The following is a 26,698-nucleotide window of genomic DNA, read 5'->3' on the forward strand; positions in this document are numbered from 1 at the left end:
AATGCCTTCTGCCTCGAGGTACCTGGATCAAGGCCACAGTTGCGCAATGGGACTAGTGTCTTGGGGCTCAGGGCCAGTGTTTATAAACAAACACCAGCTTAACACTGCTTGATCCTGTGGCTCTGGCCCAGCTTGTCCAACGAGGAGGAGAAAAGAGAATAGGCCCAACTGAGGCCTCCTTACTTATTGCAATTAGCAGGCAAGCTAGAAATACCTGGAACTTGACTTTAACCGCCAGGAAAATTCTGCCCCCCTATTGACAAACCATTAAAAAAAATTATAGTGAAATATGTAAAACATAAAATTTACCATCTTAACCTTTAAAGCAAAGCAAAACCTGCTCAAGAGAAGAAAGGAAAACTGAGTCTTTCACAGCCTCCTTGTGACTAGGTGGTGTGGAAACAGCCTGGCCTCTCAGCCTGGGGGCAGGCAGGAGAGAACAGTCAGACGCTGCAGGGTGCCCTCCGGCAGCTGGTGACTTTGGGATGATCACTTCATTTGCCCGAGAGCTGATGGTCACTCTCTTACCACTGAGTGCCCACCGTGTTAGGTACAGCACACATTTCTGATCTTCAGAGGAAGCACTTTCTGGTAAGAAGCTGTTGCAGAGCTGGCGCTGATGAGTGGCTGAATGAGGATTCAAACCCTCACGTGACTCCAAAGCCCACACTGCTGTCCACCACAGTCCATGCCATCTGTTTCTCCCTTGCTTGTCTTGGATGAACCCAAGGCCCCTTCAAGCTTCTAGTGCCTTCCATTTGGGAGTAGAAGAGGCCCTGGTCATAGGATATAGCTCTAGTGGCAGCTGGAATGCAGGTGCAGAGAAGCAGAAGGCAACTCTTGGCCCTTCCATGCCTGGAAGGTGGTCAGGAAGCTGGCCTCGTAACCACCCCCAGGTGGACAAGATGGGGAAGGGGGCAGATGGCCTGGGGAGGGGACTTCCCAAGGCCTTGGCTATTCTTCCTCAACCACACCACACTTCCTATCCAGTCCCAAACTGATACGCCTGGCTCACTTCCGTCACAGCCAGATGACAGTTTTCTATCTCCATTTTTATTGAAATACAAAAAGTGCAAACGGTGAAATACATGATTGGTGCCAAGGAAGTCACGAAGTGTGAATGTGAACACTTGATTCACAGTACAAGCCCCCTCCACCCCACCCCCGCAGGTACAGACCAGTGGGGCAGGGGACAGGAGAGAGACCAGAGATCCACAAGGCTCCCCGGTGAATGGGGCTGTGAGCGACACTTGAGACACAAAGGAGGACAGAAAGCAGAGCGGCCCAGGCTAGAGAGACAAGGACTGACCGAGAATCAGCAGCTCCAGGCTCCGGGAGTCCAGACATGCCGCAGGTGGCCTGGGGACAGCCCAGTGAGGTCAGGCCAGGCCCCGCCTGCCTCATAGATGGGGCTGGTGTGGTGAGTGAGGACCCTCGCCTGGCCAAGGCTGTGGAGTCAAGGTCGCTGCAGGTGCTGCCCTGCTACCAGGGGTCAAGGCTGCAGGAAGCGGGGGTTCCCACAGTTCATGAGAAAGGAGTGTAATTCTAAGGGACACAGCTGGAATGAGGGTTAATAACCATCACTGGGATCCAGGTTTTCAGAAAAACAACAGGGCCCTGAGGCCCCATACTCCCTTGGGGAGATTGCTAGAACCCACCTGTCGGGGGCTGACCTATTAGCAAAATCTCTGCCCCTCCTATGGGCACTCTGAGCCTCCACCCCAGCCCCTTTAAGAGTCCCCCAGCTGGAGGAAAGAGCCACTGCAGATCCTGAGGCACTGAGTCACCTCCAGAGTGACCCACAAACGGACAGGTCCACAGGCTGAGGTTCTGTCCATACGGGAGAGGAGGCAGGCATGGAGGGCGGGCATTGCTTGTCACTGATCCAACCAGACACGAGGGCTTGGCAGGGAGGCATCTATTTCAAATGGATGCTGGGACTCTGAGCCCTGTCATCCAAGCTGCCAGTCCTGGCAGAACCAGGAGGTTAGGCCACCCTGGGGGCAGTACCACTCGGGAAAGGCTGACCCAGGGTCTGTGGAAGAGAAGGCAGAAGGAGGAAGCAGGCTCCAGTCTTGTCCTTCCTCAGCTGTGAAAGACCCAGGCTGAGCCGCTGGGGGCAGGACAGGAGCAGGGTGCCTGTGTCCAGAGCTCCACGCTGAGGGACTTCTAAAAAGTAGGTCGACAGACCCAGACAGGGAGGCGCCTCAGTGCTGCCGAGTTGAAGAGATTAGCTGTTCCTCCCCCAGCAATCAGAAGGGGAGGACCAGGCCCTGCTACCAGCCCAGCTGGCAGTGATTTTGTCATCCACAGTTGCCAGGGAAAGAAAGGCAGGAAAAAGCAGGAAAAGGGTTGCTGGGGTTCAGTCCTTCTCCAGCCAGAAGAGCTGAGCCCAGCTCTGGAGAGCCCAGCAGGAGCCAGGGGTCCAGAGAGGCAGTGAGAATCATAAGGCAAAGAAAAATGTCTGATGGTAACAGCGAGGCCTCCGGGGCCAGTGAGGCAGGCGGACAGCAGGGAGGAGCTGCCTGGTGGGTGGCTCCAGCGTCCATCTCCAGGAGGCTTCATGGCCCCCTCCTGGGTGGGAGCCCTGGGCTCCTGTCAGGCTGCTGCCAGGAGGAAGAGTCCAAACTGGGGCTATCAGAGAAGGGGGCTGGAGGGGCAGGGGCTGGGTTCAGAGCCCCTTGGGCTCAGGGCTAGGGAACAACTCCCCTTGGTGGTCCAAGAGGAACTTGGTGAAGGTGTTGATGGGATTAATGGCCTTGAGGGTGATGGCAGCATCCTTGGCCCACAGCAGGTTAGGACCGAAGACGACAGCCAGGTTAGTGTTGGTCATCTTGTTCTGGTCAGAGTGGGCAGAAATCTGTGGAGGGAATCGGGCGGCTGCAGCAGGAAGCCACAGAGCCTCCTCCTACTCCCACCAACCATGAAGCAGCGAAGGGGCAGCCCCTCATCCTCCCTCCCTGTCCCCCCAGGCTGAGGCCTCACCTGCACCAGGAAGGCAGTCAGGAAACGAAGCACCTGGTAGTTCTCCTCAGGCAGCGTCCGGAGGACCTGCAGCGTCACCTCCACCCTCTGGCTCTCATCAATGTCTGTGAGGAAAGGGGCCGAGGTTAGAGGGGCCCTGGGCTAGGCTGGTTCAGGGAGGTGCCAAACAGACTTTCCTTGGAGACACCTGGGTCCCCAAGCCGGCAGGGCGGGTGGACAGATGGCCAAGCACATCTGCCCCCAGTCCAGGCCCGGGAGAGACCTGCACAGCTGGGGGGAGGGGAGAGGCACTCACTGAGGAAGCCCACAACGTGGGGGTAGAGGTCAAAGGTTAGCAGAGGCTCTGGAAGCTCCCGAAGGAAGGTCTTGAGGATGACTGCTGGCAGGTGCAACTCATTGTATTGGTCAAAGTCCACAGGCAGCCCTGGGGTGGGGGAAGCGCAGAGAGGAGCTCGGGCCTGCAGCCCCACTGCCCGGCTTTGCCCTCGGCCGCTGCGTGCGCCCCTCCTCCCAGCACTGTCCTCTTGCGCCTGCCTCCCCTCTTCCTCTGGACAAGGGGATGTGGGTTCCAGCCACCTGGGTGTGGTGGGTCCCCAGCCCACACTGTGTTATTCCTCACCTCTGCGTGAGCCTGAACCAATGAGGCAGCAGGCCTGGGACAGCCAGGCAGAAGTGAGACCTACGTACGCAGTGACACCAAGAGCCACAGAAACCTCTGACAGGAAGGGAATCTGGAGCCTTCCCTTACAGGGCCGCAGAGGAGCCGTTCTGGCTTTGTGGGACCACTCACCCATGTTGTACTTCTGCTGCACCTCCCGCACAACCTGCGTGTTGGCCGACCTCCGGAAAATCCCCTCGGTGGTGAGAGCTGGGAAACGGAGGGGCCTGGTGAGTCTCGGGGCTCTGGGCACTGGGTTCCCGTCAGGGTCGGGGTGCTGATGCACACAGGACCTCTCTCAGCCCCGCCCAGCAGCTTCCTGAGGGGACTGGGAGACCCAGCTGAGGAAGAGGTGGGGGCTCTGGGCCCTGGCACTCACCGTGGGCCTGTAAGTAGGCGACAGTCTCCCTGAGCACAATGGGAATGGGCTCCTGGTCTGCATTCTTCTCCTGGAGGCTGTGGGAACAAGGGCAGTGAGCCGGGTCTGCAGCCCTTCCCTGTCCCCAGCCACGTCTGGCCCACCTCTTTCTGCATACTCACTGCTGCAAGGAGACCCCGAACTGTTGGTTGGGCAGGGGGGGCCGCGGCGGCATGGGCTTGGGGGCTGTCGCAGGGCTCTTCTGTGTGGATTTGAGGAAGTCATCATACCTGCGGGAGCAGAAGGAAGAAGGCTCGGGCCCTCTGCCTGGATCTGGAGTTGCTATAACAAACTTTATCAGACATTTACTGCGCTGTTTTACATGGATTATTTCGTGTAATCCTCATAACAGCCTCAGTTTGCACCTGAGAAAACAGACTCTGAAGAGATCCAGTCACACGGTTTTTAAAGGACAGAAATGGGGTTTGAACTTGCTCTGTCCGACTCCTAGGCACTCTCTGAATCACGATACTTGCTTCCTCCAGTTATCCTGGCTTCTCGAGGCTTCCTCTCCCCTGGGCGGGCTGTCCTGCCCACACACAGCATGGCCCTCGCCCCGCCAGACACACGCACCCCACCCCGCCTCACTTGAGCACTTGGCGAGGGATCCCCAGCTGCTCCAGCTTCACGTGCTCGCTCAGCTCACTCAGGTAATTCACATAGAAGATCTTCCGCCCAAACTTGAAGCTGCCGACAGGGAAAGGCCTGGGTGGGGTGTGCCTACGTCGGCAGGCCTCCCCCGCCCTCAACAGCCCTTCCAGTCCAGACAGGGGCCTAGTCCCAAACTGGTGGTCCCAGCGTGCTTGGCCTCCTCTGGTATGGGGTTCAGAGTTCCAGGGGAAGCAAGGGTCCCACCTGCCCCACCCGCAGCCGCTCACCTGATTAGGGGTTTAAAGAGGATGAGCAGGGTTTTGATGAACATGGTGGGGTGCACGATGTACAGGGCCTTGATGTTCTTCTTGTACCTGCAGAGGCAGAGCGGGAACTTGGGAGCAGGGGTGGTAGGAGGCACACAAAGCTAGGGGCTCAATGTACACGTTCTGATTTGAACACACATGGCAGCAAGTGAGCCAAGTGCCACTGTTGCCCCATTTTACAGATTAGGCAACAGGAGGCTCAAAGAGGTTAAACAACATGAAAGTTCACAGTGTGAGCAAGTAGAGAAACTGGGATTTAAGCCTAGGCTGTTCTGACTTTGGATTCTTTTTCTTTACCCAGATGGGAATACCTACCTCCCCATGGCATGGAATAAGCTCCTGCCCAAGGGGAGGGTAGCTCAGAACGTGGCAGCTGGCTCCAGAGCCACCTGGCCCAGGCCCTGAAGCCCATGCCCACACCCACACCCCAACCCACTTGCGGTCAAACTCCCGGTAGGCATCCCGGAGCCAGCTGAGCGAGGGCTTGTTGTCGCTGGTCAGGCCGTGGTGCAGGTAGAGCAGTGTGTAGTCGCTCTCCACGTACTGGTCCAGGGTGTGCTTCAGGTACCTTCCAGAGAAAAGCCCTGCTCAGGCCTGCCCTGTGCACAAGTGTCACCCCCATTAGGACAAATCGGTGCCCTGGGATCTCGGGCTATGTCATCCCCCTTCCCCACGAGCCCTCCCCTGCATGGTCTGTTCTGGCTGCATCGTCAGTCACTGTGCCCCTGTGAGGAGGCGCAGGGCAGTGGCTGGGCACAGGAATAACAGCTCTCATTTTTGAGCAGAGACTAGAGTCAGGAGACCAGGACTCTAATCCAGGATGTCTCACATATCTGAAACAAAAATGAGAATGACATTCCCCTCGTGGGATTGCCCTGAGTCAGTAACAATGATGAGAGTCACCATTTATCAATATTAAGCTTTTAGTGTCTGCCAAGCATGTCACATACATTATCTCATTCCTTCCTCATAGCAGACGCTGATGTTATCTCCATCTCATAAATGAGGGAAATGACCAGAGAGGTCAGGGGCTTATCCGAGGTCACACTGGTGGTGGAGCCTGGAGGTGAAGTGTCTGACTCCAATTCCCGCATTCTTGACCGTGGACAGCTCTGCCTTTTACATGTGAACTGTGGCACAGGCTATATCACTGTGCCCGTGACAGGTGATCGGGCCAGAAGGTCAGCTGTTCCAGTCACTGGGCTGGTAGTGGACTAAAGAGCCCCCTCTCCTCAGGTTCCCTATGCTCACAACACATCTACCATCTTGACACACACACACACACACACACACACACACACAATTAACGTTGAGCACACCAAGAAGAATGGATGGAATGAACAAGAACTGGAGGAAGGGAGGGGAGTTCAGGGTGAAGCCCTCTTTCTGGTTGGCCAGCCAGCTCCCAGGCTGCAGCAGGGACAACACTTCAGGCTGGCAGGCTGGGCAGGCAGAATGCTAAGGATTTCCAAAGCGAGGCAAGAAAGAAGCCTGGGGAAGTGCCCAGATACAACTCAACTTAAAGAAAGAAACCTAGATACTTGGCCCACGGTGTGGGGCTGGGCCAGCCCGGGCAGGCACATGATATGGCTAATGCTGGATTAGAATTGTGATTGCGATCATTATCATATACACAATAACCTACCCCTTCTACGCACTGAGCACTTTACAAAGAGCTGTCATGTAAATATACTTGCGTTTTGCAATTATAAAAATAGCAAAGATTGTAGTGAAAATAGATACCCTCATCCACTGACGGACGTTATAACCTTTGGGAGGACCATAAAGTGATGTTTAACAGAAGCTATGACATGTTCACATTCTGAAACTATAAAAATACGTCCAGGAATTTATCCTAAGCAAACAACCAGAGGGGAACAGAAACATTTTTGTAGCCTATTTTATGATGGAAAAAAAAATTGAGCAGTAAGCTAACTGTGCAATAGCAGGGAATCAGTTAAACAAATCACAGGACATCCCTAAATAGAATATCTCACATCTCACAGGATGTTTCTGTAGACAGAAGTAATCTGTGAAGTCAGAACAGTGGTTAGGGGTGTGGGTGACATAGATGAGTTCAGTTTTTGCAAATTCATTGTAAAGTACACTTAATATTTGTTCACTTTTCTGTATACACATCAGATAATGTTTTTATAAAGAATGTCTTTGGGCTGGGTGCAGGGGCTCATGCCTGTAATCCTAGCACTCTGGGAGGCTGAGGTGGGTGGATCGCTTGAGGCCAAGAATTTGAGACCAAGAATAAGAAAGTGTCACCCCATGTCTATAAAAAAAATAGAAAAACTATCTGGGAATAGTGGCGCATGCCTGTAGTCCCAGCTACTTGGAAGGCTGAGGCAGAAGTATCACGTAAGCCCAGGAGTTTGAGGTTGATGCCACTGCACTCTAACTGGGGTGACAGAATGAGACTCTGTCTCAAAAATAATAATTAAAAATAAAAATCTTTGAAGAATATCTAATGATTAGAACATAAAAATATTATGTAAGATATCAAACTGACTAGACAGTTCCATATGTTATACAAAAAAATAGGAAATGACTACACCAAAATATTAATAGTGGTTTTCTCTCTGGGTGGTAGGTTTATGAGAGACTTTATTTTTTTATAGTTGTCTATATTTTTTTCTTTATGGCTACCTACATTTTTCTAAACTCTTGACACTATAATAATTTAAAATGTATACAATGGCATTTCGTGTGTACTATCTTACCTAATGCTCACAACACTGTGAGGTGGACAGTTCTCATTTTTACAAGGCTCAGAAATGACCTGCCCCAAAGCGCACAGCTAGAAAGAGGAAGAGCTGAAGTTTGTCTTATGATTTCTAAGCTTCTGGCACTTTCTATCTTGACCCCCCAGATCTGGATGGACACCTGGGAAAAGCCAAGTCAGACATAATCTGACTGAAAACAGAGACAGTGACCAGCCCAGGGAGGGATGAAGGACACACAGACACACAGCAGCGGGTGGCAGAGGGCTTCCTGAACCCAAGGAAGTCCCAGAGCAGGTAAAGGCTCACTCAGCAAGCTGCCTCCTGAAAGCTGGGTGCTTTCCCATCCCATCCTGACCTCCTCCACTCAGATTATCATCTGGCCAGGAATCTGTCACCTGGTATATCAGACCCTGGAAATATTAGAGGAGAGGGCATGTGACTCAGCCACCTTCAGGCTGGGCCCATGGCAGGCCTGGACAAGGCTCTACTTGCCTCACAGAAGGGCAGGAGCAGCAGTGGGAGGGGGTTCGGGAGGCCAAGGAGAAAGAACTCACAGACTGTGGGAAGGACTCGGCCTCGGCCTGGCTCACCCGGGACTAGCTGAGACTCCAAGCCCAGGCCCTTCTCCTTCTGATATGGCCTTCTGGGCCTGTCCCTGACCCCACACCACCTCCCACATGCACACGACCAATCATGATCTCAAAGAGCTGCTAGAGACAGTGTCAGAATTTCATATATATATGTGTGTGTGTGTGTGTGTGTGTGTGTGTGTATATACACACACATATATATATATATATTTTTTTTTTTTTTTTTTTTTTGAGACAGAGTCTCACTCTGTTGCCTGGGCTAGAGTGCCGTGGTGTCAGCCTAGCTCACAGCAACCTCAAACTCCTGGGCTCAAGCAATCCTCCTGCCTCAGCTTCCCGAGTAGCTGGGACTACAGGCATGTGCCACCAAGCCTGGCTAATTTTTCTATATATATATTTTTAGCTGTCCATATAATTTCTTTCTATTTTTAGTAGAGACGAGGTCTCGCTCTTGCTCAGGCTAGTCTCGAACTCCTGAGCTCAAACGATCCGCCTGCCTTGGCCTCTCAGAGTGCTAGGATTACAGGCGTGAGCCACCGCACCCGGCCTATATTATTTTATTTTTAATTTTCTTTTTTTTGAGACAGAGTCCCTCACTTTGTTGCCCGGGTGAGCGCCATGGTGTCAGCCTAGCTCACAGCAACCTCAAACTCCTGGGCTCAAGCAATCCTCCTGCCTCAGCCTACCCAGTAGCTGGGACTACAGGCATGAATCACCACGTCCAGCTAATGTTTTCTATTTTTAGTAGAGATGAGGTCTTGTTCTTGCTCAGGCTGGTTTCTAACTCTTGAGCTCAAGGGATCCTCCTGCCTCAGCCTCCCAGAGTGCTAGGATTACAGGTGTGAGCCACTGTGCCCAGCCCAGAATTTTAAATTTCAGGGAATGCTTTAAACTGGTCAGGAAAGGAGTATAAGACGTCACTGTAACACACCCTGAGGGACAGAAGGAGAAGGTGAGTCACTGCTCTGCCTCCACGGAGGGCCCGCACACAGTCGGCCCAGTGCTGGCTAGGTAGTAAATGGTTATCAGAATGGGGTCTGTCAAACTTCTGCATTCACCAGCCTTTGGCCCTGAATCAGGGAATAAATACCAGCCAGAGCTATTATGTATACTTGGCTAACACAACCCACATAGGTACAGAAATCACTGACACTTAATTTGGCCAGAAATAAGGTAACACTAATTATTCATATAAATGATAAACAATTGCAACCACATCAGAAATGCCATATAATTATAATAATTAGTCCTCACATATGGAAGGTATTATACCTTTCAAAGCATTTTCATGTGCAGTATCTCCTCTAAGGAAGGCAGGCTATATTATTGTCCCCTTTAAAAGGTGAAGAAAACGAGGCTTAAAGATGCTGGCCAAGGTCACAGTTTCCATACCTAGAAAGTAGGTCTGACTCCTAGTCCAGTGCTCTCCCCCAAATGTAAAAAAGCTCCCTCCTGAGAAGAGAGGCATTAAGAGAGGTGGCCTGCAAAATGGCATTAGGCTATTCCGGTGGCAAAGGTCTCACCAGACTTCCCCATGGGTACTCACCCCAGGAGCTTGCTGTGGTCCAGCTGGTGGCTAGGAGGCATTCGACAGGCACTAAACACAATGATCTTCCGCCCATACTTGTCATCTCCTAGGTGTGGAGAAAGATGGACAACAGTGGGTCAAAGATGAAATTTGAAAGAAGTAGGGTGAGGAACATAAAAGGCACCAGGCTTGGAGACCTGCACCAGTTAGTACAGAAGCCAGAGTGCCTGTGCAGATGTACCTCTGGGCAGTCTCTTACACTCAAGAGCGTGCCACTGATGAAAGAGGGACGGGCTGCTTTCAGGGCTACAGAGCTAGGGTATAACAGGTAACATCACTTTTTAAAAAGTCATGTCTGGTGGAAACAACCTAAATGTCCGCCAGTGGTGAATGGACAAAGAACATGTGGAATATCCATGCAGTGGAATATTGTTTGGCCATAAAAGGAATGAAGTACTGATACATGCTACAATGTGGACAAACCTCCAAAACATTATGCTAAGTGAAAGTGACCAGACACAATAGGCTACCTACTGTATAACCCCATTTATTTGACATATCTAGAGTAGGTAAATCCATGGAGACAGAAAGCAAATTAGTGGTTTCCAGGTGCTGGGGAGGGGAGAATGCAGATTGACTGCTTGGTGGGTACAGGGTTTGTTATGAGTATGGGCAATGAAAGTGTCTTGGAGGCTGGGCGAGGTGGCTCATGCCTGTAATTCTGGCACTCTGGGAGGCCGAGCAGGGAGGGTTGCTTGAGCTCAGGAATGCGAGACCAGCCTGAGCAAGAGTGAGACCCCATCTCTACTAAAAATAGAAAAATTAGCCAGTCATCATGGCGTGCACCTATAGTCTCAGCTACTCAGGAGGCTGAGGCAGGAGGATCCCTTGAGCCCAAGAGTTTGAGGTTGCAGTGAGCTACAATGATGCTACTGCACTCTACCCAGGGTGACAGAATGAGATTCTGTCTCAAAAAAAAAAGTAAATTGAACCTTACTTCCCCACTTCCTTCACATTAAAAATAAATAAATATAAAAAGTAAAATGTCTTGAAATTAGAGGTGATGGTTGCATGACATTGTTTTTTTTTTTTTTTTTTTTTTTTTTTTTTTTTTTTGAGACAGAGTCTCACTCTGTTGCCCAGGCTAGAGTGAGTGCCGTGGCGTCAGCCTAGCTCACAGCAACCTCAAACTCCTGAGCTCAAGGGATCCTCCTGTCTCAGCCTCCCGAGTAGCTGGACTACAGGCATGCACCACCATGCCCGGCTAATTTTTTCTATATATATTTTTAGCTGTCCATATAATTTCTTTCTATTTTTAGTAGAGATGGGGTCACGCTCTTGCTCAGGCTGGTCTCGAACTCCTGAGCTCAAACGATCCGCCCACCTCGGCCTCCCAGAGTGCTAGGATTACAGGCGTGAGCCACCACGCCCGGCGTTTTTTTTTTTTTTTTTTTTTTTTTTTTTTTTTTTGAGACAGAGTCTCACTCTGTTGCCCAGGCTAGAGTGAGAGCCGTGGCGTCAGCCTAGCTCACAGCAACCTCAATCTCCTGGGCTTAAGCGATCCTCCTGTCTCAGCCTCCCGAGTAGCTGGGACTACAGGCATGCGCCACCATGCCCGGCTAATTTTTTCTATATATATTTTTAGCTGTCCATATAATTCCTTTCTATTTTTAGTAGAGATGGGGGTCTCGCTCTTGCTCAGGCTGGTCTCGAACTCCTGAGCTCAAATGATCCGCCCACCTCGGCCTCCCAGAGTGCTAGGATTACAGGCGTGAGCCACCACGCCCGGCCTTTTTTTTTTTTTTTTTTTGAGACAGAGTCTCACTCTGTTGCCCAGGCTAGAGTGAGTGCCGTGGCGTCAGCCTAGCTCACAGCAACCTCAAACTCCTGAGCTCAAGGGATCCTCCTGTCTCAGCCTCCCGAGTAGCTGGGACTACAGGCATGCACCACCATGCCCGGCTAATTTTTTCTATATATATTTTTAGCTGTCCCTATAATTTCTTTCTATTTTTAGTAGAGATGGGGGTCTCGCTCTTGCTCAGGCTGGTCTCGAACTCCTGAGCTCAAACGATCCGCCCACCTCGGCCTCCCAGAGTGCTAGGATTACAGGCGTGAGCCACCGCGCCCGGCCATGACATTGTTAATGTACTAAATACCACTGAATTGTACATTCTAAAATGATTGATTTTATGTTATATAAACTTTACCTCAATTAAAAAAAACCTCATGCTCACCCAAGCATTTATCCTGGCAGTCACCCTAAGAGCCTACACTTACTCTGTAAGCACACCCTCTAAGCAGTGTGTATTTGGAAAACTTCTTGAAGCTACCTTCTTAGCAAGTCTAAGGCCCCTGAGGAAACCAATCTGATTACCTCATAGTCCTGTCTCGTTTCTGACCACTGACAATACTTCCTAATTTTATTACTATTACTAGAATTATTGACCATACTTGGCTCTAATTGACTTCTGGACACTTCTAAAAATTGTATCCTTTCCCGTTAAGAATACTCCAAAGAACATGGAGTTCGGAGGAGTTTGTTATGCTGTGGGAAAATGCCTGTTTGGGTGTAATCACTCAGGGATATTTGTCCAGAACAGTCACAATTTGGTGGCCTGACCATCTGTCATGAAGCTGGGAAGCGCCTGAGATGTGCTATCGTCCCGAAGTGAGCTGCTCTTCCAGAGTCGGCGTGGATCAGGGACCCCAAGCAAAGCTCGATGGGGACAGGCTTGGTCCCCACTCCCCCACGTCCCAGGGACCTTCCTTTCACCTCTCCCCTCATGCCTCTCCAGAGACACCAAACTACACTTGCCTAATCCCCACCTCAGAGCCGAATAAAAAGCCACTTACACAATCCATGAATGCAGTGAAGTCTGCCCTTTCTCTGCCCCTGAGGGACTAAGGATGGGTGGCCTCAGCCCTTGCCGAGCGTCTACCCGTATGTAACAAGCCATGATCTTGAGGATCCTTTTTGGCCAGTGACAGAACCCAGGAGTCAGTGCTTTTCCAAAGTACCGACTCTTTTCTCTGGTGCTCAGGCAAGGCTCAATAGAGGGGCTGAGGGAAGCTTTTGAAATGTGGCCAGGGTGGCCCTGGTCCCTGCTGACTGCACAGCCTGGTGCTTGAGTCTGATACAGTACCTTGCCCCCAGCAGTCAAATGACCACGTCCAGCCTCTGGATCAGTCCCCTAACCCCCATCCCTAGTCAAAGCACTGCCTGGCTCTGTCGGCCCTGAAGGTCCTAACCAGGGCCCTCCAGGACTTTCCTGAGTCAGGTTCTAAGGCCCAGCCAACCAAGCCCAGAGAGAGGCTCCGTCCTCCCCTCCTAACCTGCCTCAACTTCTAGCCCTGAAGGATTATAAACACCTACCTGCCCCCAACTCTGCTCCTGAACCCCACCCCAGATATCCTCTGTGGGCCCACAGTCCTGTCAATGCTCCTTGAAATGGCTCCCTGACTCCAGGCTCACGGCAGGCACGCCTCCAACACAGAGGGGCTTGGTGCCACATCTGAGCCTGGCTGGTTTGAGCCTCTGCTGTTTCTCACACCAGACAGCCTTTCTCTTCCCAGAAGCCTGTGTCCTCTCTCCCTTCCCCCAGACAGGTGTGCTGCCCTTTTTCATGACTCCCAGCATAAACTGTCATCCGTGTGTCACGATGTTGACTCTCCTGTGTAACTGTTTATGTGCCGGTCTCCTCCACTGGCTGGCGAGCAGCTCACAGACAGGGACTGTGTCTCCTCCATCTTTGAATCTCCAGTGCTGGCCCAGTGCCCGGCACATGGCAGGTGTTCCATGAGTGTGGGCAGCCTGCACAAAGTCCCAGGTCACCATTAAACTATGGCATGCACAGTGCTATTTCTGAGCTTGTTCTTGATGACACTCAGGTTATGAGTTAGACTGCTTTAGACAGTGAGTTTCCCGAAGCCTGGGACAGAATTTCTTCAGATTTACAAGCAGAGAATCCTCTCCCAGCCTGTCTGAAGAGGAGGTGCAGCTCCATCCAGCAGCAGGTCTGTGTTGAAGGACCAGGTGCCACCTGCTCTTTCATGCCCTAGCCTAGATCCTGATGCGCTGACTTCCTCGCAGGCCAGCTGGGGTGCTCTGGGGCTACGAGTCTACTCTGACTCGCTTCCCGTGGGCTCCAGGAACGAAGGGTCAGAGTGGCACGCCCAGCTCCAGTACAATCAAGCAGGGGGCGGGAGTCATCTGACCACTCCCATCTGAGCAGAGGAAACACCCAGAGTGTGGGGAGAAACGCTGGGAGAAGCACGAGGGCTTCCAAAAGATTCTTTCCTTCTTTCCCTTCTCCCTGCCCCTCATCAGTAAGGCAGCCCTCATTGGCTGGCAGATTTGAGGACTTAGCCAGGGCAGAAAGTCTGTGAGCTCGCTGACTCTGGAATTTAGACAGCTAGTAACTGGTTAAGGAGGAAGTTGTGGTCCCAATTCTCAGCTGGCCACAGCATCTTGTATAATAAATGGGAAGCTTTGTGTTCTCAGCCAGGGCTCCCCCTGTGTGCTCAGCAGGTCTACCAACTCCATGATGGTATACAAAAATATTACAAGCACATGCATATTTTCTTTAGAGAAAGAGATCCATACCCCGAGGATATCTTTCATAGCCTCACGGGGGACTGTGACCGGTTTTAAGAACCACTTCACTAGACTGTAAGCTTCTTGAAGAAGGGAATGTGTGCTTTTTCTCACTCAATCCCCAGTGCTGACTACAGGGCTTGTTCCAGAGTTCTATGAACACATGCTGAGCAAAGCCAGGATGGAGATGGGGGAAAAGGGAGGTCAGTGAGGGGTTGGTCAGATGGCAAGATGCTCAGCCAGGAGAAGAATCAGAGGATGGGCAACCCCAGGCTCTGCCCCTGCCCTCCCACTTCCTGGGGAGCAGGGTCCCATCACCCAAGTCCTGGGGCAGGCCAGTGTTCGCCAGCAGGCAGGGTGGCTGCTATACCAGGAACACACAGAAGGAGGCCCGGAACTCCTCTCCTGATCCTAGAAGACAGCAGACTTCTGCCCTGGAGATTTAAGCGAGAGAAGGAGCTGGCAGCTCTGGTAGCCTCCGAACACTGCGGGAGAGGGCTCCATGAGGAGGGAGGTGTGGCGTTCATGCAAACCAGCAGGAAGAAAAGCAGCAGGAAGAGAAAATCGCCTGAGAACAAGTCCTCTGCCTTCCCCAGATACCAATCAGGAACTCTGCCCAGCATGACCTGGGTAGTTAACCAGCCACAGGACAGCTCCCCCAGCAGGCAGACCAGCCGCCCTGCCCCACCCACAACCTGCAGAGCAGGCCAGGGACTCAGGAGGTGGGGGCTGGGGCTCACAGAGCTAGCTATGTGCTGGAGACAGCTCACCCATCTGCTAAATTGTTCAATTTTCAGGAATTTTGCAAGCCAGCTGACATCATGTTGGTAGCTTGAACTCTGCTGTGGTAGAAATTACAAATGCTACAAATCATGGCCCTGTCCCCTGCTTTCTGGAGAACCAACTGCTAAACACTTACCACAGCCCCCTGGACTGAGTCAACTTTGGCTGTGGAGCGTGCCAGCCGTGGCTAGCAAGAACAGGGCCGTGGAGGAGCTGAGGACATGATCCACCCTCTCTTCCAGCATGGACTCTTTCTCTGGTTTCTAGCACCTGGCCTTCCTAGGGCCACCTCCAGGATCTCATCACATGAGTCTCACTCTGGTGCTGCCAATCTAGATGTCTCTCACCAATCAGAGAGGCACAGGCATGGGGGACACCACCTCCCAGAGGGTCCCTGAGCCAGCACCCAGGCTGCGCCATTGTATAAGGCCCCTCCCTCCCCCGTGGCTCCTTTCCATTTGGTCTCTAGGCGTGTCCCCAAACAGTCTCCACCCTGACCTACTTCCTACAAATCTTTTGCTATTCTCAACTCCCAGTCACCACCAGCTCCCAGCTCCCTGCTCCCCAGAGTGGGGCTGCAATTAAGCTAGCCCCATCTGGCCTCCTCCACCGAGAACCCTTCCTGATTTACAGCCCCACAGGCCACAGTCCAGAGAGGCCCAGCACCGACAGTCAGGACTGGCACCTACCTCTCTGGGCCTCCTCAGGCTCATCACACCCTGGGGAAACAGAAACAAACTGCAGCTCTGCCTGCAGGGGAAAGTGGGGCCACCCACAGATGTGGGGACAGGCACCCCCGTCCGCTCTGCCTTGTGACTTGACCACATAGGCCAGGAGGATGTCAGGACAGAGACTGCTTCACATCAGACATCTCCCACACCCTAATCAGGTTCAGAAGTTCAGAACCTTCAGGGTGACTCTGCTGTGCCCTGGTCAGGACCAGGCCAGGAAAGAACTCTCAGCCTTGTTTCTGTAGGGCGTGAGAGGCCAGAGCCAAGGCCTCCAACCCCGACCAGGGCAGGCACCAGGAACACACATGCCATGGAAACCTTTGACCGTAGGGACAACCCTCTTAACTGCCCCATCCCTCTCTGAGACCAGCATCCCCATGGGCAGATGCCTTTAGGCACATGGCTTCTTCCGGCCCACCTCAGCCAGCAACACACTGGGCTCCTGGGGCTGTGTTCTACCTGGCTGCCCTGCTCACCCCACCTGCCTCACAGCAGGGCCATGCTGTCACCCTTGCTTATAGCTGCCTGGCCTCACCAGTGAGGACAGACAAACATTAGGGAAAAGACAAAGGGTACTACAATTCCAGTTGCTTCTTCTAGCAGGGGGCCTTAAATTAAGTACAGGAAGCAGCTCATAACCATCCTGCAGCCTCCCTGCTCCTGGTCTCTTCTGAGTCCTGCATTATGAATGGGAAGGAGGGAGCTCACTGAGGCAGAGACCCAAGGGGCACTCCACACCCACTCTCAGCAGGGCAACACATGTGCCAGGAACTTGATGCTCCAGGGCACCAGGGACCCCTCACTTCTGGAAGGAAGCTCTGCCCACTGCAGACTTCCTAGGAGGTAGGGTGTTCCAGGAGGGACTGGCACTCCCCTTCCTCCCAGTAACTGGCTGGGTGGGAAAGCTGACATCAGGGCAAAGGAAGAGAGGGGAATGGAAGGAAAGGAAAGGAAGTGCCACTTATTCAGGGCCTACCATGTTCTGGCTCTGGGCGAGGCCCCGATATGCATTCATTATTGTAATCCTCTCACAACCCCATGAGGAGAACATGGCTTTCTGACTTCAAAGCCACTAGGCTACACTGCCTTCCACATCCCGTCTGCAAATGCAGATGCTGAGGTCATAGGTCAGGAAGCAGATGCAGGTGAACATATCAAATGGCAATCACAAGCAAGTCTGTGCTTTTAAAGACTGGTACATGTGCTCAGGGGCTCCAGGGCTGGGGTGAGACCACAGGGGGCACCAGGCTACCCCCCAGACCCTTCCCCTGTGGCGCGAGGGGCTGACTGTTTTAAGCCAGGAGCACAGGCTGTGAGGAAAAGGGTGCAATGCTGGTGTGCTCACCTGCCACCTCCACAATCTGGTGCCGGGCAATGTCGTAGTAAGGGTCATCCCACTTCAGGTGTGTGACAGGTTCTGGGGAGCTGCTTTTGGAGTCATCTGAGGAACACAGCAAGGTCAGTCCAGGGGCTGGAACAGCACTCTCCCTGACACGGGCTGCCTGGCCTTCCCCCCAGGAAGGCTCGTGCTCCCAGCCCGACCCTGGGACTGGTCTGCTGCCCCATCCCGCCCTCCTGGGGACTCCCTTCAGCAGGAAAGGGCCCCTTCCTCCAAGGTGCCTATAGCGGCCGGGGAGCTGGCAATGCCCACCTGACTTGGGGAAGTCAGGCATCTCATCTGAGGGCCAGTTCTTCTCGTCGATGGAGGCCAGCTTCAGCTGGTTCAGAGCCTGGCTGGTGTCATCTAAGGTGAGGTCGTCCTGCAGCTCTGAGAGCGGATCCATGGCCAAAGCCTGTCCCCCACAGCGTCACCCTGCAGAACCTGAAGAGAAACCTGGAAGAAGGGAGGGAGGGTGGCAGGTAGGTGACCCCCCTCTTTTTGCCTTCTGTGACTTCCACAGCACCCTCCCTTGCCCCCGCTCTTTCCTCTCCCAAGCTCCCCATCCCTGTCCCTCAACACGTCCCATCCCTGCCAAGAGCTCTATGTAGCTCTGGGTTCTCCTGGCTCCACAGTTCAGGCGTGTTGCCAGAAACGGCAGCTGGGACAGAGGATGGCACAGCTCAGTGCCTCCCTCCAGGTCCTCCAGCTGGGCAGGGAAGAGCAGTGCCAGGTCCTACACTGCCCACTGCCCAACTGGCTCAGTCACACAGCCCCAGCTGCAGAGGCCAGAGGTCCACACCCCTCTTCTCAGGGGCCCTGGAGCACAGAAAGCTCCCAGGCCCCAGCAGTTACATGGGTAGAGATGTTGCAAGAATCTAAGGAGCACAGGGGTCTCCAAACCCCATTCCTGAAAAAGATCAGCTGTGGTCCTAGCTACGCCATCCCTCACCTCTGGCCCCAGGGGAGAGGAGATAGCCAGAGACCACAGAGTCCCAGGATAAAGGCCATGGCTCAAGGGCCCAGCTGGGTTTGCCCTGGGACAGGAACCAGCAGCAGGGGATGGACTCTGCCTGTCACTCAAGGCAGACAATGTGCAGGCTCCTACGGGCTCCTGTGCCCACTCTTAATCTGTGGGGTGCTCCTGACACTAGTTTTAAGGTGGGAAAGGGGATGCTCGCAGCATCAGGAGTGCTGAGATGAGGAGGTGAAGAACGGAACAGCAGCCACAGCTGGCAGGGAGGGGAAGAGCTGGTTCTGATTCTGAAACTGGGTTTCTCCAGGTCTGGAATCTGGCCAGGAGGATGTGGCAGCATCCAGCCCGCGGCAGGCGCCCATGCCCTCAGCCCTCTCCCAACACAAGCTCACTATATGGGTGAGAGAAGGGAGTTTCAATTCAACCCATTCAGACCAACCCCAGAGAAGAGGCTGCTCTAAGTCCTACTGCATTCCTGGAGCCCAAAAACTGACATATATGGTCAGAGAATCAGCAGGGCAGATAAGGAGAGCAGACAGGCCTGGGGGTGGGAAGGAAGAAGAGGGGGAGAACTGCCGTCCCAGATCTACAGACTCTGGGTTCTGAGGCGACATGACAACCTCCCGCACATATCACATCACAGCCGAGGACTCGGGATGGCAAACCATCTCCCTGTGCCTAGCAACAACCACCCTGTCACCAGGGCGACCACACAGAAAGCTGTTTCAGGCTCCTGAGCCAAAGCCAAGCAGCCAAACGGTCAAAAAACGTTTCTTCCTCTTCCTCTCCCTCTCCCTGTCCCTGGCCTCATCCACTACCCTTGATTACCACCAAAACAGAATCCCTCCCCATGAACAGAGAAGGATGACCCCCTCACATTTGGGAATGCATTTCTCTTGGTGACGCCAAAGCCCAGCTCCCTCATTGCCTTCAACCTTCAACTGATGCAGGCACCTTCAGTCTTAAGGAATCCACCCCATCCATCTACATGCTCCCTCCTTTCAATCTGTGAGAGCTGCCCCCAGAAGAGGGGTCCCCAGCTGGGTCATAGGGACAGAATCCAACCCAGCCTTCTCTCCATAATTTCTGTCCCTGCCCAGGCACCAGAGGCTGCATCAGCCCCACCCACAGCTATCCCAGAGAGGTCTTTCTGCATACAGTACGTGCCTGATTCAATGAAATGGCATGGGATGAGGTATATGGAGAACTGGATTATAGTCCTGCCTAAACTAATGAGTTGCAAAGATGATGGGTAAGTCCTTTTCCCATTTGGGCCTAACTTTCCTCATCTGTAGAGGCAAAGGCTCCTTCCAGATACATTATACATAGTTCCCCAGTGTTCAGAAATACTTGTGCTGAAGTGAACAACAGGATTAGAAGGAGCAGCTGGGAACTGAGGTATGTATGAGAGAGGGAGGACACCATCTAAAAGGGAGCTGAACTTGAATTCCACCTCTTTTCCAGTAACTCCTTTTCTATTCTGTCAGTTCTTCTAGAACTGACCTCTCTCAACCCCCACATAACCTCCTTTTCCAGCATAACTACTCACAGTTGTTCCCACCTCCCAGCCAGACTGGCCTCTCTCACCATCCTCCAATCCACAGCTGTTGCCTTCTCTGAGCCCGGAAGTTTAGCTCCCATTCAGTGGGAGGGTGAGGGAAGCTAGTGTAGGGAAATCTAACATAAAGCAGTGGAAATGAGGGTATCCTGGATGCCTAAGACACCAGCCACCCACAAGCCCTGCTCTACTCTGTGCAAAATACACCCTACTCTGAGATTAATTTTTCCCTTCTCAGCAAGTAGACCTCTACAAAAATCGCTTTAGGCAATTGCTTTTGGGAAGTCATGGACTCCTATGAAATTGTGATCACATCTGTGGACTTTTTCCCTAAGAAAAATCAGCAGATGCCTGAAATCTTGCACACAATTTTGAGAGGTTCACAGACTCTTTGAGAATCAGTGTTTAAGAACCTCTGACCTATTCAGAATAATGCCTAGCACACAGTAGATGCTGGGTCATTTGTTGAATGACTAAATGAATTAATTCATCTCCTAAGTGGAGAAGGGAACCAACATTTGTTGAGGGCACATATAGCACCATGAACTGGGCACAAACTATCTTTTAACTTCACAACAGCCCTGGTGAGGCATGTACTACTAAGCCCATTTTACAGTCTAATGAAAGTGAGGACCACAAAAAATAAGCCAATTGCTGAGGGTCATACAGGGAGCAGAGGTAGGATTTTAATCCATGTCTGTCTGAAGTGGTCTTTCTCTTGGTGAAGGTCAATCCTTCCACAATTTTCTAAGTGACTGTTCTTCATGACTCTCAAGGTCCAGAGAGGTGCCACAAAAGAGCAAACTAAAACCTCTCCCCTAATATTCTCTTCCACGCAGAACAGAGACAGCAACTTAAAATCATATTCTCTAACGTTGGAATCGGCCTCCTAGTTGCGGCTCCAGAATTACAAAAACGCATATCCCACCACAATACAACTCTCAGATATAATTACGTTTGCACAGAGGTTCACGGTCTACAAATCCCGGATTGGGTGCAATTATCCCACTATGAAGATTAAGAAATTGAGATGAAGGCCGGGCGCGGTGGCTCACGCCTGTAATCCTAGCACTCTGGGAGGCCGAGGTGGGCGGATCCTTTGAGCTCAGGAGTTCGAGACCAGCCTGAGCAAGAGCGAGACCCCACCTCTACTAAAAATAGAAAGAAATTACATGGACAGCTAAAAATATATATAGAAAAAATTAGCCGGGCATGGTGGCGCATGCCTGTAGTCCCAGCTACTCGGGAGGCTGAGACAGGGGATCGTTTGAGCTCAGGAGTTTGAGGTTGCTGTGAGCTAGGCTGACGCCACGGCACTCACTCTAGCCTGGGCAACAGAGTGAGACTCTGTCTCAAAAAAAAAAAAAAAAAGAAATTGAGATGAAATTGTGGCCTAATAAGTGGCAAGGTAGAACACTTCCCCCAAATTTCTTGTTCTCAGTGCATAGCCAGATCGCATCAAGGAGACTTCCCCCTCCCACGGGCTTGCTCGAAGACGGCAATCTGGCCTGGCCTCTGCCCTGGGGAGGGTAGGAGGTCGACAGCGAAAGGGGCGAAGTCCTCTTACTGCAGGCGCCAAAATGGGGCACAAACCCTGCAGGAAGGCCAGTCCCCCAAGCTCAATTCCACCCCTGATCCCCCTCCGCGGATCCGTTCGGGTCCTCCCCATCGCGACCCCATCCCTTCAGATGACCTGGCCAGCTCCTTCCCTTCCCCCACCCGCACCCGGGGAGACCCCGCGCCCTGCAGCTCACCGCGCTCGGGAACTGCTCCCTCAGCCACGCCTGTCAAAGCTCGGCAAACATCCGGCTCCGCGGTGGAACGGGCACCGCCCCCTCCCGTTTGCCTCACTCCCCAGCCACTTCCGCCACACCTCCAAGCCACTTCCGGTCCGCTACCTGGTCCAAACATGGCCTTTCCAAGAGCCCCGCCCACTTCCCGTAATTGCCCGCCGAAGTGCCCGCCTGTGGGAGATACAGCATAACCGTCCGACTCGTCACTCTCAAAAGGAGGTGGCTGGAACAATGAGTTCCGCTTTCCCAGATACTCGAATCCTTGGTGAACCTCCGGAATCCTAGGTTCGTACTGTTCTCGGAGTTTTGCTTTACAAGTATTCCCAAACTCCTCGTCCTGTGCACCAGTGAGGTCCGACTCATAGGAATCTTTCTTGAGGGGAAATTTAGAAATCAAGACCGTTTCCGGGAGCAGCTTATAAGGGGACGCTCACTTCCGGCGGAGGGAGGCTTTCTGACCCGGAATGGAGGAGGCGGAGGAGTTGCTGTTGGACGGGAAGGCACTGCAGTTCGGTAAGTGACCCGCGATGTCTGTGACCCTCAGCCGTGGCCTAGACGGACCTAACGTTCTCTGGTCAACCCTCTCGCCCCAGTGCCCTCTCCTTCCAAGCCCAGGATCCTCCTACGGTGCTCTCAGAGTCGCTCAGACCTTCTAGGGGCCGCCTTAGAGCCCTCAAACATCCCTGAGGCTCCGGAGGTCTAGCTGGACCAGCGGTTTCCTCCTGCACCTTTCCCTACCCCACGCCCTCGTGGTGGGCTCCTTCACTGTCTTCTCATCCCCTTGCAGCCCCCGAGCCACGCTTGGGCCCGGACTTAGGATGGAGCTCTTCCGAAGAAGACTGTGCTCAGGGCCTCCGAGACTTCCCGCCCGGGCCGCCCCGAGCCATGCTCGCTTTAAAGAGCCTCCCCCGGGGCTTGGCCCTTGGGCCCTCGCTTACCAAGGAACAGCGCTTGGGGGTCTGGTGTGTCGGGGAGGCCCTGAAGCCTGGACTACTCTGGGGGCCACTGGAAGAGGAGTCTGTCTCTGAGGAGAACGGCGAAGGAGTGAAGCCACCGCACGATGAGGTATTGAAGGATAGGGCGTCTTTTCTCCGTGATTGAAAATTTAGGGGGGCGCCCCTCGGCCGGCCGCGCGCTCAGGCCCAGGCTGGAGTCCCTTTAAAAGTAAAAAATAATAAAAAAGAAAAAGAAAATATAGGGGCGGTTTGGACATTTCTGGACAGCTCTCCAGTTTGAAGAAGCGGGGTGTTTAAAGCGATAGGAGATAGTTTTGTTCCTTCTCTCCCAGGACTGTCTCTTTCTGCAGTAGTTAAGGAATGGAGGTGCAAAAAGTTGTTAACAGCTGAATTAATATAGTTTCAGCAGGGACGAAGGTCAAAGCTAAGGTTTTTGGAATTAAAAAGGCATGGGATCAAATCCTGGCCTTGTCAACTAGTTAACTAAAGTACATGCTTCACTTAACTCATCTGTACAGTAAAGCAATACCGTCTCAGGATTATTTGGAGGGCTACATGAAATAATGCAGATAAAGGGTTTTATTGCATAGTACTATTTTTTAAAAGTGTATGTGCCCCTTACAACTTTTTTTGTTTAGTACTCCCTGGAAAGCAGTAATGTGTTCACTTTAGTAATTCTGCACACCCTTGAGATGAAGGTGAGGGTACAGTCTTTACTGAATGAAGAATCATATAGCACTGTCCTGTACAGGTACAACCAGAGGCCACGAGCCTTCTAGGATCTTCATCCTAGATTTGTTCCCAGGAGAGCTTTCTTTCAGTTTTATTTATTTTTTCCTACCTGGCCCCCTCAAACACATGTAAGAAAGTCTTTTGTTGGTTTATTTCAGGACCTGTCATTAGACCCATGGGAAGATGTGTGTGCCTGTGAACAGAGTTCAGGCTGGACCAGGTAAGTTAGAGGAGAGTATGTAGTGAATATATTCCTGAGACTTTCTGTTGTGGCTTGGGGAGGAACCTGAAGCTGACTGTAATTCCCTACCTAGTGATCTTTGCAGTGAGTGTTCCAAAGGCATGGCATCTTTGAGGACTTAGACTGCCTGGGAGCTGGGGCTTTCAGGGAAGGCTACTTGAAGGAGGGTCTCCTGAGCTAGTTCTTGCTCTACTTTGCAGTTTGGTGCAACGGGGCAGGCTGGAGAGTGAGGGAAATGTGGCCCCGGTGTGGATCAGCAAGAGGCTCCATCTGCAAGTGTATCAGGCTGTGCTACCAGGCTTTGAGCTGCTACTGTGGCCCCAGCCTCCCTCTGAGGTCCCGAGCCCCATCCAGCCCCAGCTAGAGGAAGAGGCAGCTATTATGGCCGTGGTGACAGAAGTGGAGTCTGCTGTACAGCAAGAGGTGGCCTCCCCTGGTGAGGATGCAGCAGAACCTTGCACAGGTATGTGTCAGGTAAATGCTGGCTCCTCAGATTGTCACCAAAACAACCTGGTGATCAGACAAAGTAGAGTTCATGGCTCAGCATAGTAAGAGAGAACCCTTCAGAGTCTTGGTAGCTTTTTAAAATCTGGTTTAACGTGGATCTTTCAGCTAGGGATGGGATGGAAGGGCTTGATTAGGGTTGGATAAGGAGCATGATATAATAGTTCAGGTTTGGTGGACACAATAAGGCTAGATGTTTCAGGCAAGGGGTTCAAAAAGTCTTAGACTATAAATTGTCATTTGATGCTTTCTGTTGAAAAGTGACAGGTCTCTTCCTTGGAATGAATAATAAAGATATTTGCAACTTTTATCTTCCTAAGAGTCTCATGGAATAGTTAGGCTGACAGTAAGCTATGTATAAGATTTCCAACTTAGGTTTTTCTCTTGGGGTAGGGGTGGGGTTTCCTTTATTTTACAGATGAGCTAAAGTGGGAAGTGGGGGTCTTGAATCATATCCTAAATATGTGTTTCCAGAGGGAGAACAAGGGGATCCTTAATCTGCGATGGCCTTACTCTAGGGATTGTCCAGTTGGCTAGAGCACCATGGTTCTCAGGAGTGCTTCCCCAGGAGGCAACTAAGGCTGAATAGGAAGATAGAGTATACAGCTCATGCTCCAAAGAAGAGATTTGTATCATTGGTCCCACTGAAGTTTGGGGGCTGGGTAGGAGAAAACACATACTCCTATAATTCCTTGGTAACACTACCTGCTACCAAGCTCTCCTAACCCACCACCCCACTCTTGCCTTGCAGATCCTAGTCACCAGTCACCTCCCAGCATCCAGGCAGAGAGCATGGTGAGCCCTGGACTGAAGCCCCCAACTCAGGACCAACTTTCCAAGGATGGCCAACCGCTTGGCCCATTGCTTCAGAATGGCAGCATGGATGAGGAGTACCCACTCCAGACACAGATGCCACCTGAACCTCAGAGCAGCTCAGCTACCCAGCAGAGCCCAGAGAGCAGTGAAGCCAATCTCTCATCTTTTGCCAGGGGCACCCGGCTGCATGCCCACCTGGCCAAGAGGTTACGTAGCCCCAGTGATCAATGCCCACCCAGAACAAAGACCTCAGAGCCTGGGGCCCAGCGCCCTGGCTTCCCTGTACTCTTGCAGAGTCCTCCTGGCCCAGCAGGAAGCTCCCCAAAGAAGGGGCGACGGTACCGGTGTGGGGAGTGTGGCAAGGCATTCCTGCAGCTATGTCACCTAAAGAAGCATGCATTTGTGCACACGGGCCACAAGCCCTTTCTTTGCACTGAGTGTGGCAAGAGCTATAGCTCAGAGGAAAGCTTCAAAGCCCACATGCTGGGCCACCGTGGGGTGCGGCCCTTCCCCTGCCCACAATGTGACAAGGCCTATGGTACCCGACGAGACCTCAGGGAACACCAGGTGGTACATTCAGGTGCCCGGCCCTTTGCTTGTGACCAGTGTGGCAAGGCCTTTGCTCGCCGGCCCTCCCTGCGGCTGCATCGCAAGACCCACCAGGTGCCAGCTGCCCCTGTCCCGTGCCCATGCCCCGTATGTGGGCGGCCCCTGGCCAACCAGGGCTCCCTGCGCAACCACATGCGGCTCCACACAGGGGAAAAGCCCTTCCTGTGCCCATACTGTGGCCGGGCGTTCCGCCAGCGGGGCAACCTACGCGGGCACTTGCGGCTACACACTGGGGAGCGTCCTTACCGCTGCCCGCACTGTGCCGATGCCTTCCCCCAGCTCCCTGAACTACGGCGCCATCTCATCTCCCACACTGGGGAGGCCCACTTGTGCCCCGTGTGTGGGAAGGCCCTCCGAGACCCGCATACGCTCCGTGCTCACGAGCGCCTGCACTCCGGAGAAAGGCCTTTCCCTTGCCCCCAGTGTGGCCGTGCTTACACGCTGGCTACCAAGCTACGGCGCCACCTCAAGTCCCACCTGGCAGACAAGCCCTACCGCTGCCCCACCTGTGGCATGGGCTACACCCTCCCCCAGAGCCTCAAGCGACACCAGCTCAGTCACCAGCCTGAGGCGCCCTCCAGCCCACCCTCTGTTCCTCCTGCTGCTTCTGAACCCACCGTGGTGCTCCTGCAGACTGAGCCAGAACTGCTGGACACGTGCAGCGAACGGGAAGTCTCCCCAGCCAGGGACGTCGTAGAGGTCGCCATTTCAGAGAGCCAGAAGTGCTTTGCTGAGCCCGGGGAGCCAGGCCCCACCCCCAGCCTGGTGCTGATCCATAAGGACATGGGCTTTAGCGCCTGGGCAGAAGTGGTGGAGGTGGAGACAGGCACCTGACACCTTCGCCTTCTAACAGAGCTCTCTATAAAGACTTGTGTTTCCTAGCTGCTACGTGTCTGCATCTTCTTTCTCTCTGGGTTGCCTGGCAGGGACTAGAATCTACCATGAGAAACGGGTCAAGGATTTCCCTTCCTGCTTATGAACCACCAAATGGGTTCCCAGGACTATTAGGCAGGATTAGAGATCCTTTTAGTGACATCCAATGGAACTTTTTCTGCCTCCTTCCCTAGGATACTACGGGGGGTGGGGGGGCTTGTTCTTTAAACATTGCTGGAGAGGGCCAGGCACAGTGGCTCAGGTGGCTCATGCCTATAATCACAGCACTTTGGGAGGCTGAGGTGGGAGGATCCGTTGAGCTCAGG

The 26,698-nt window shown here is 52.8% G+C and overlaps 2 protein-coding genes across 3 annotated transcripts; one reads left to right on the forward strand and one right to left on the reverse strand.

Moving 5' to 3' along the window:
* Positions 1 to 1,184: 1,184 nt before the first annotated feature.
* On the reverse strand, positions 1,185 to 21,645 carry ARHGAP1 (Rho GTPase activating protein 1). 2 transcript variants are annotated; one of them, XM_069471299.1, is made up of 14 exons: positions 21,603 to 21,645; positions 17,588 to 17,770; positions 17,282 to 17,377; positions 15,895 to 15,924; positions 9,847 to 9,934; positions 5,415 to 5,546; positions 4,940 to 5,026; positions 4,650 to 4,748; positions 4,184 to 4,291; positions 4,023 to 4,099; positions 3,776 to 3,853; positions 3,281 to 3,409; positions 2,986 to 3,089; positions 1,185 to 2,860 (listed from the first exon to the last, which is right to left on the reverse strand). In XM_069471299.1, the coding sequence occupies exons 2-14, from the start codon at positions 17,718 to 17,720 to the stop codon at positions 2,672 to 2,674; spliced, it is 1,350 nt and encodes a 449-aa protein (XP_069327400.1). In that variant the 5' UTR covers positions 17,721 to 17,770; positions 21,603 to 21,645; the 3' UTR covers positions 1,185 to 2,671. The 2 variants fall into 2 exon arrangements, with proteins under 2 accessions (XP_069327400.1, XP_069327401.1); XM_069471300.1 differs by lacking the exon at positions 15,895 to 15,924.
* Positions 21,646 to 22,052: 407 nt separating this feature from the next.
* ZNF408 (zinc finger protein 408) lies at positions 22,053 to 26,379 on the forward strand. Its single transcript, XM_069469878.1, has 5 exons — positions 22,053 to 22,154; positions 22,429 to 22,706; positions 23,488 to 23,549; positions 23,771 to 24,033; positions 24,826 to 26,379. The coding sequence occupies exons 1-5, from the start codon at positions 22,106 to 22,108 to the stop codon at positions 26,331 to 26,333; spliced, it is 2,160 nt and encodes a 719-aa protein (XP_069325979.1). The 5' UTR covers positions 22,053 to 22,105; the 3' UTR covers positions 26,334 to 26,379.
* Positions 26,380 to 26,698: the final 319 nt, after the last annotated feature.

The sequence above is a fragment of the Eulemur rufifrons genome, chromosome 6 (genome assembly GCF_041146395.1).
Source record: "Eulemur rufifrons isolate Redbay chromosome 6, OSU_ERuf_1, whole genome shotgun sequence".
Lineage (NCBI taxonomy): Eukaryota > Metazoa > Chordata > Mammalia > Primates > Lemuridae > Eulemur > Eulemur rufifrons.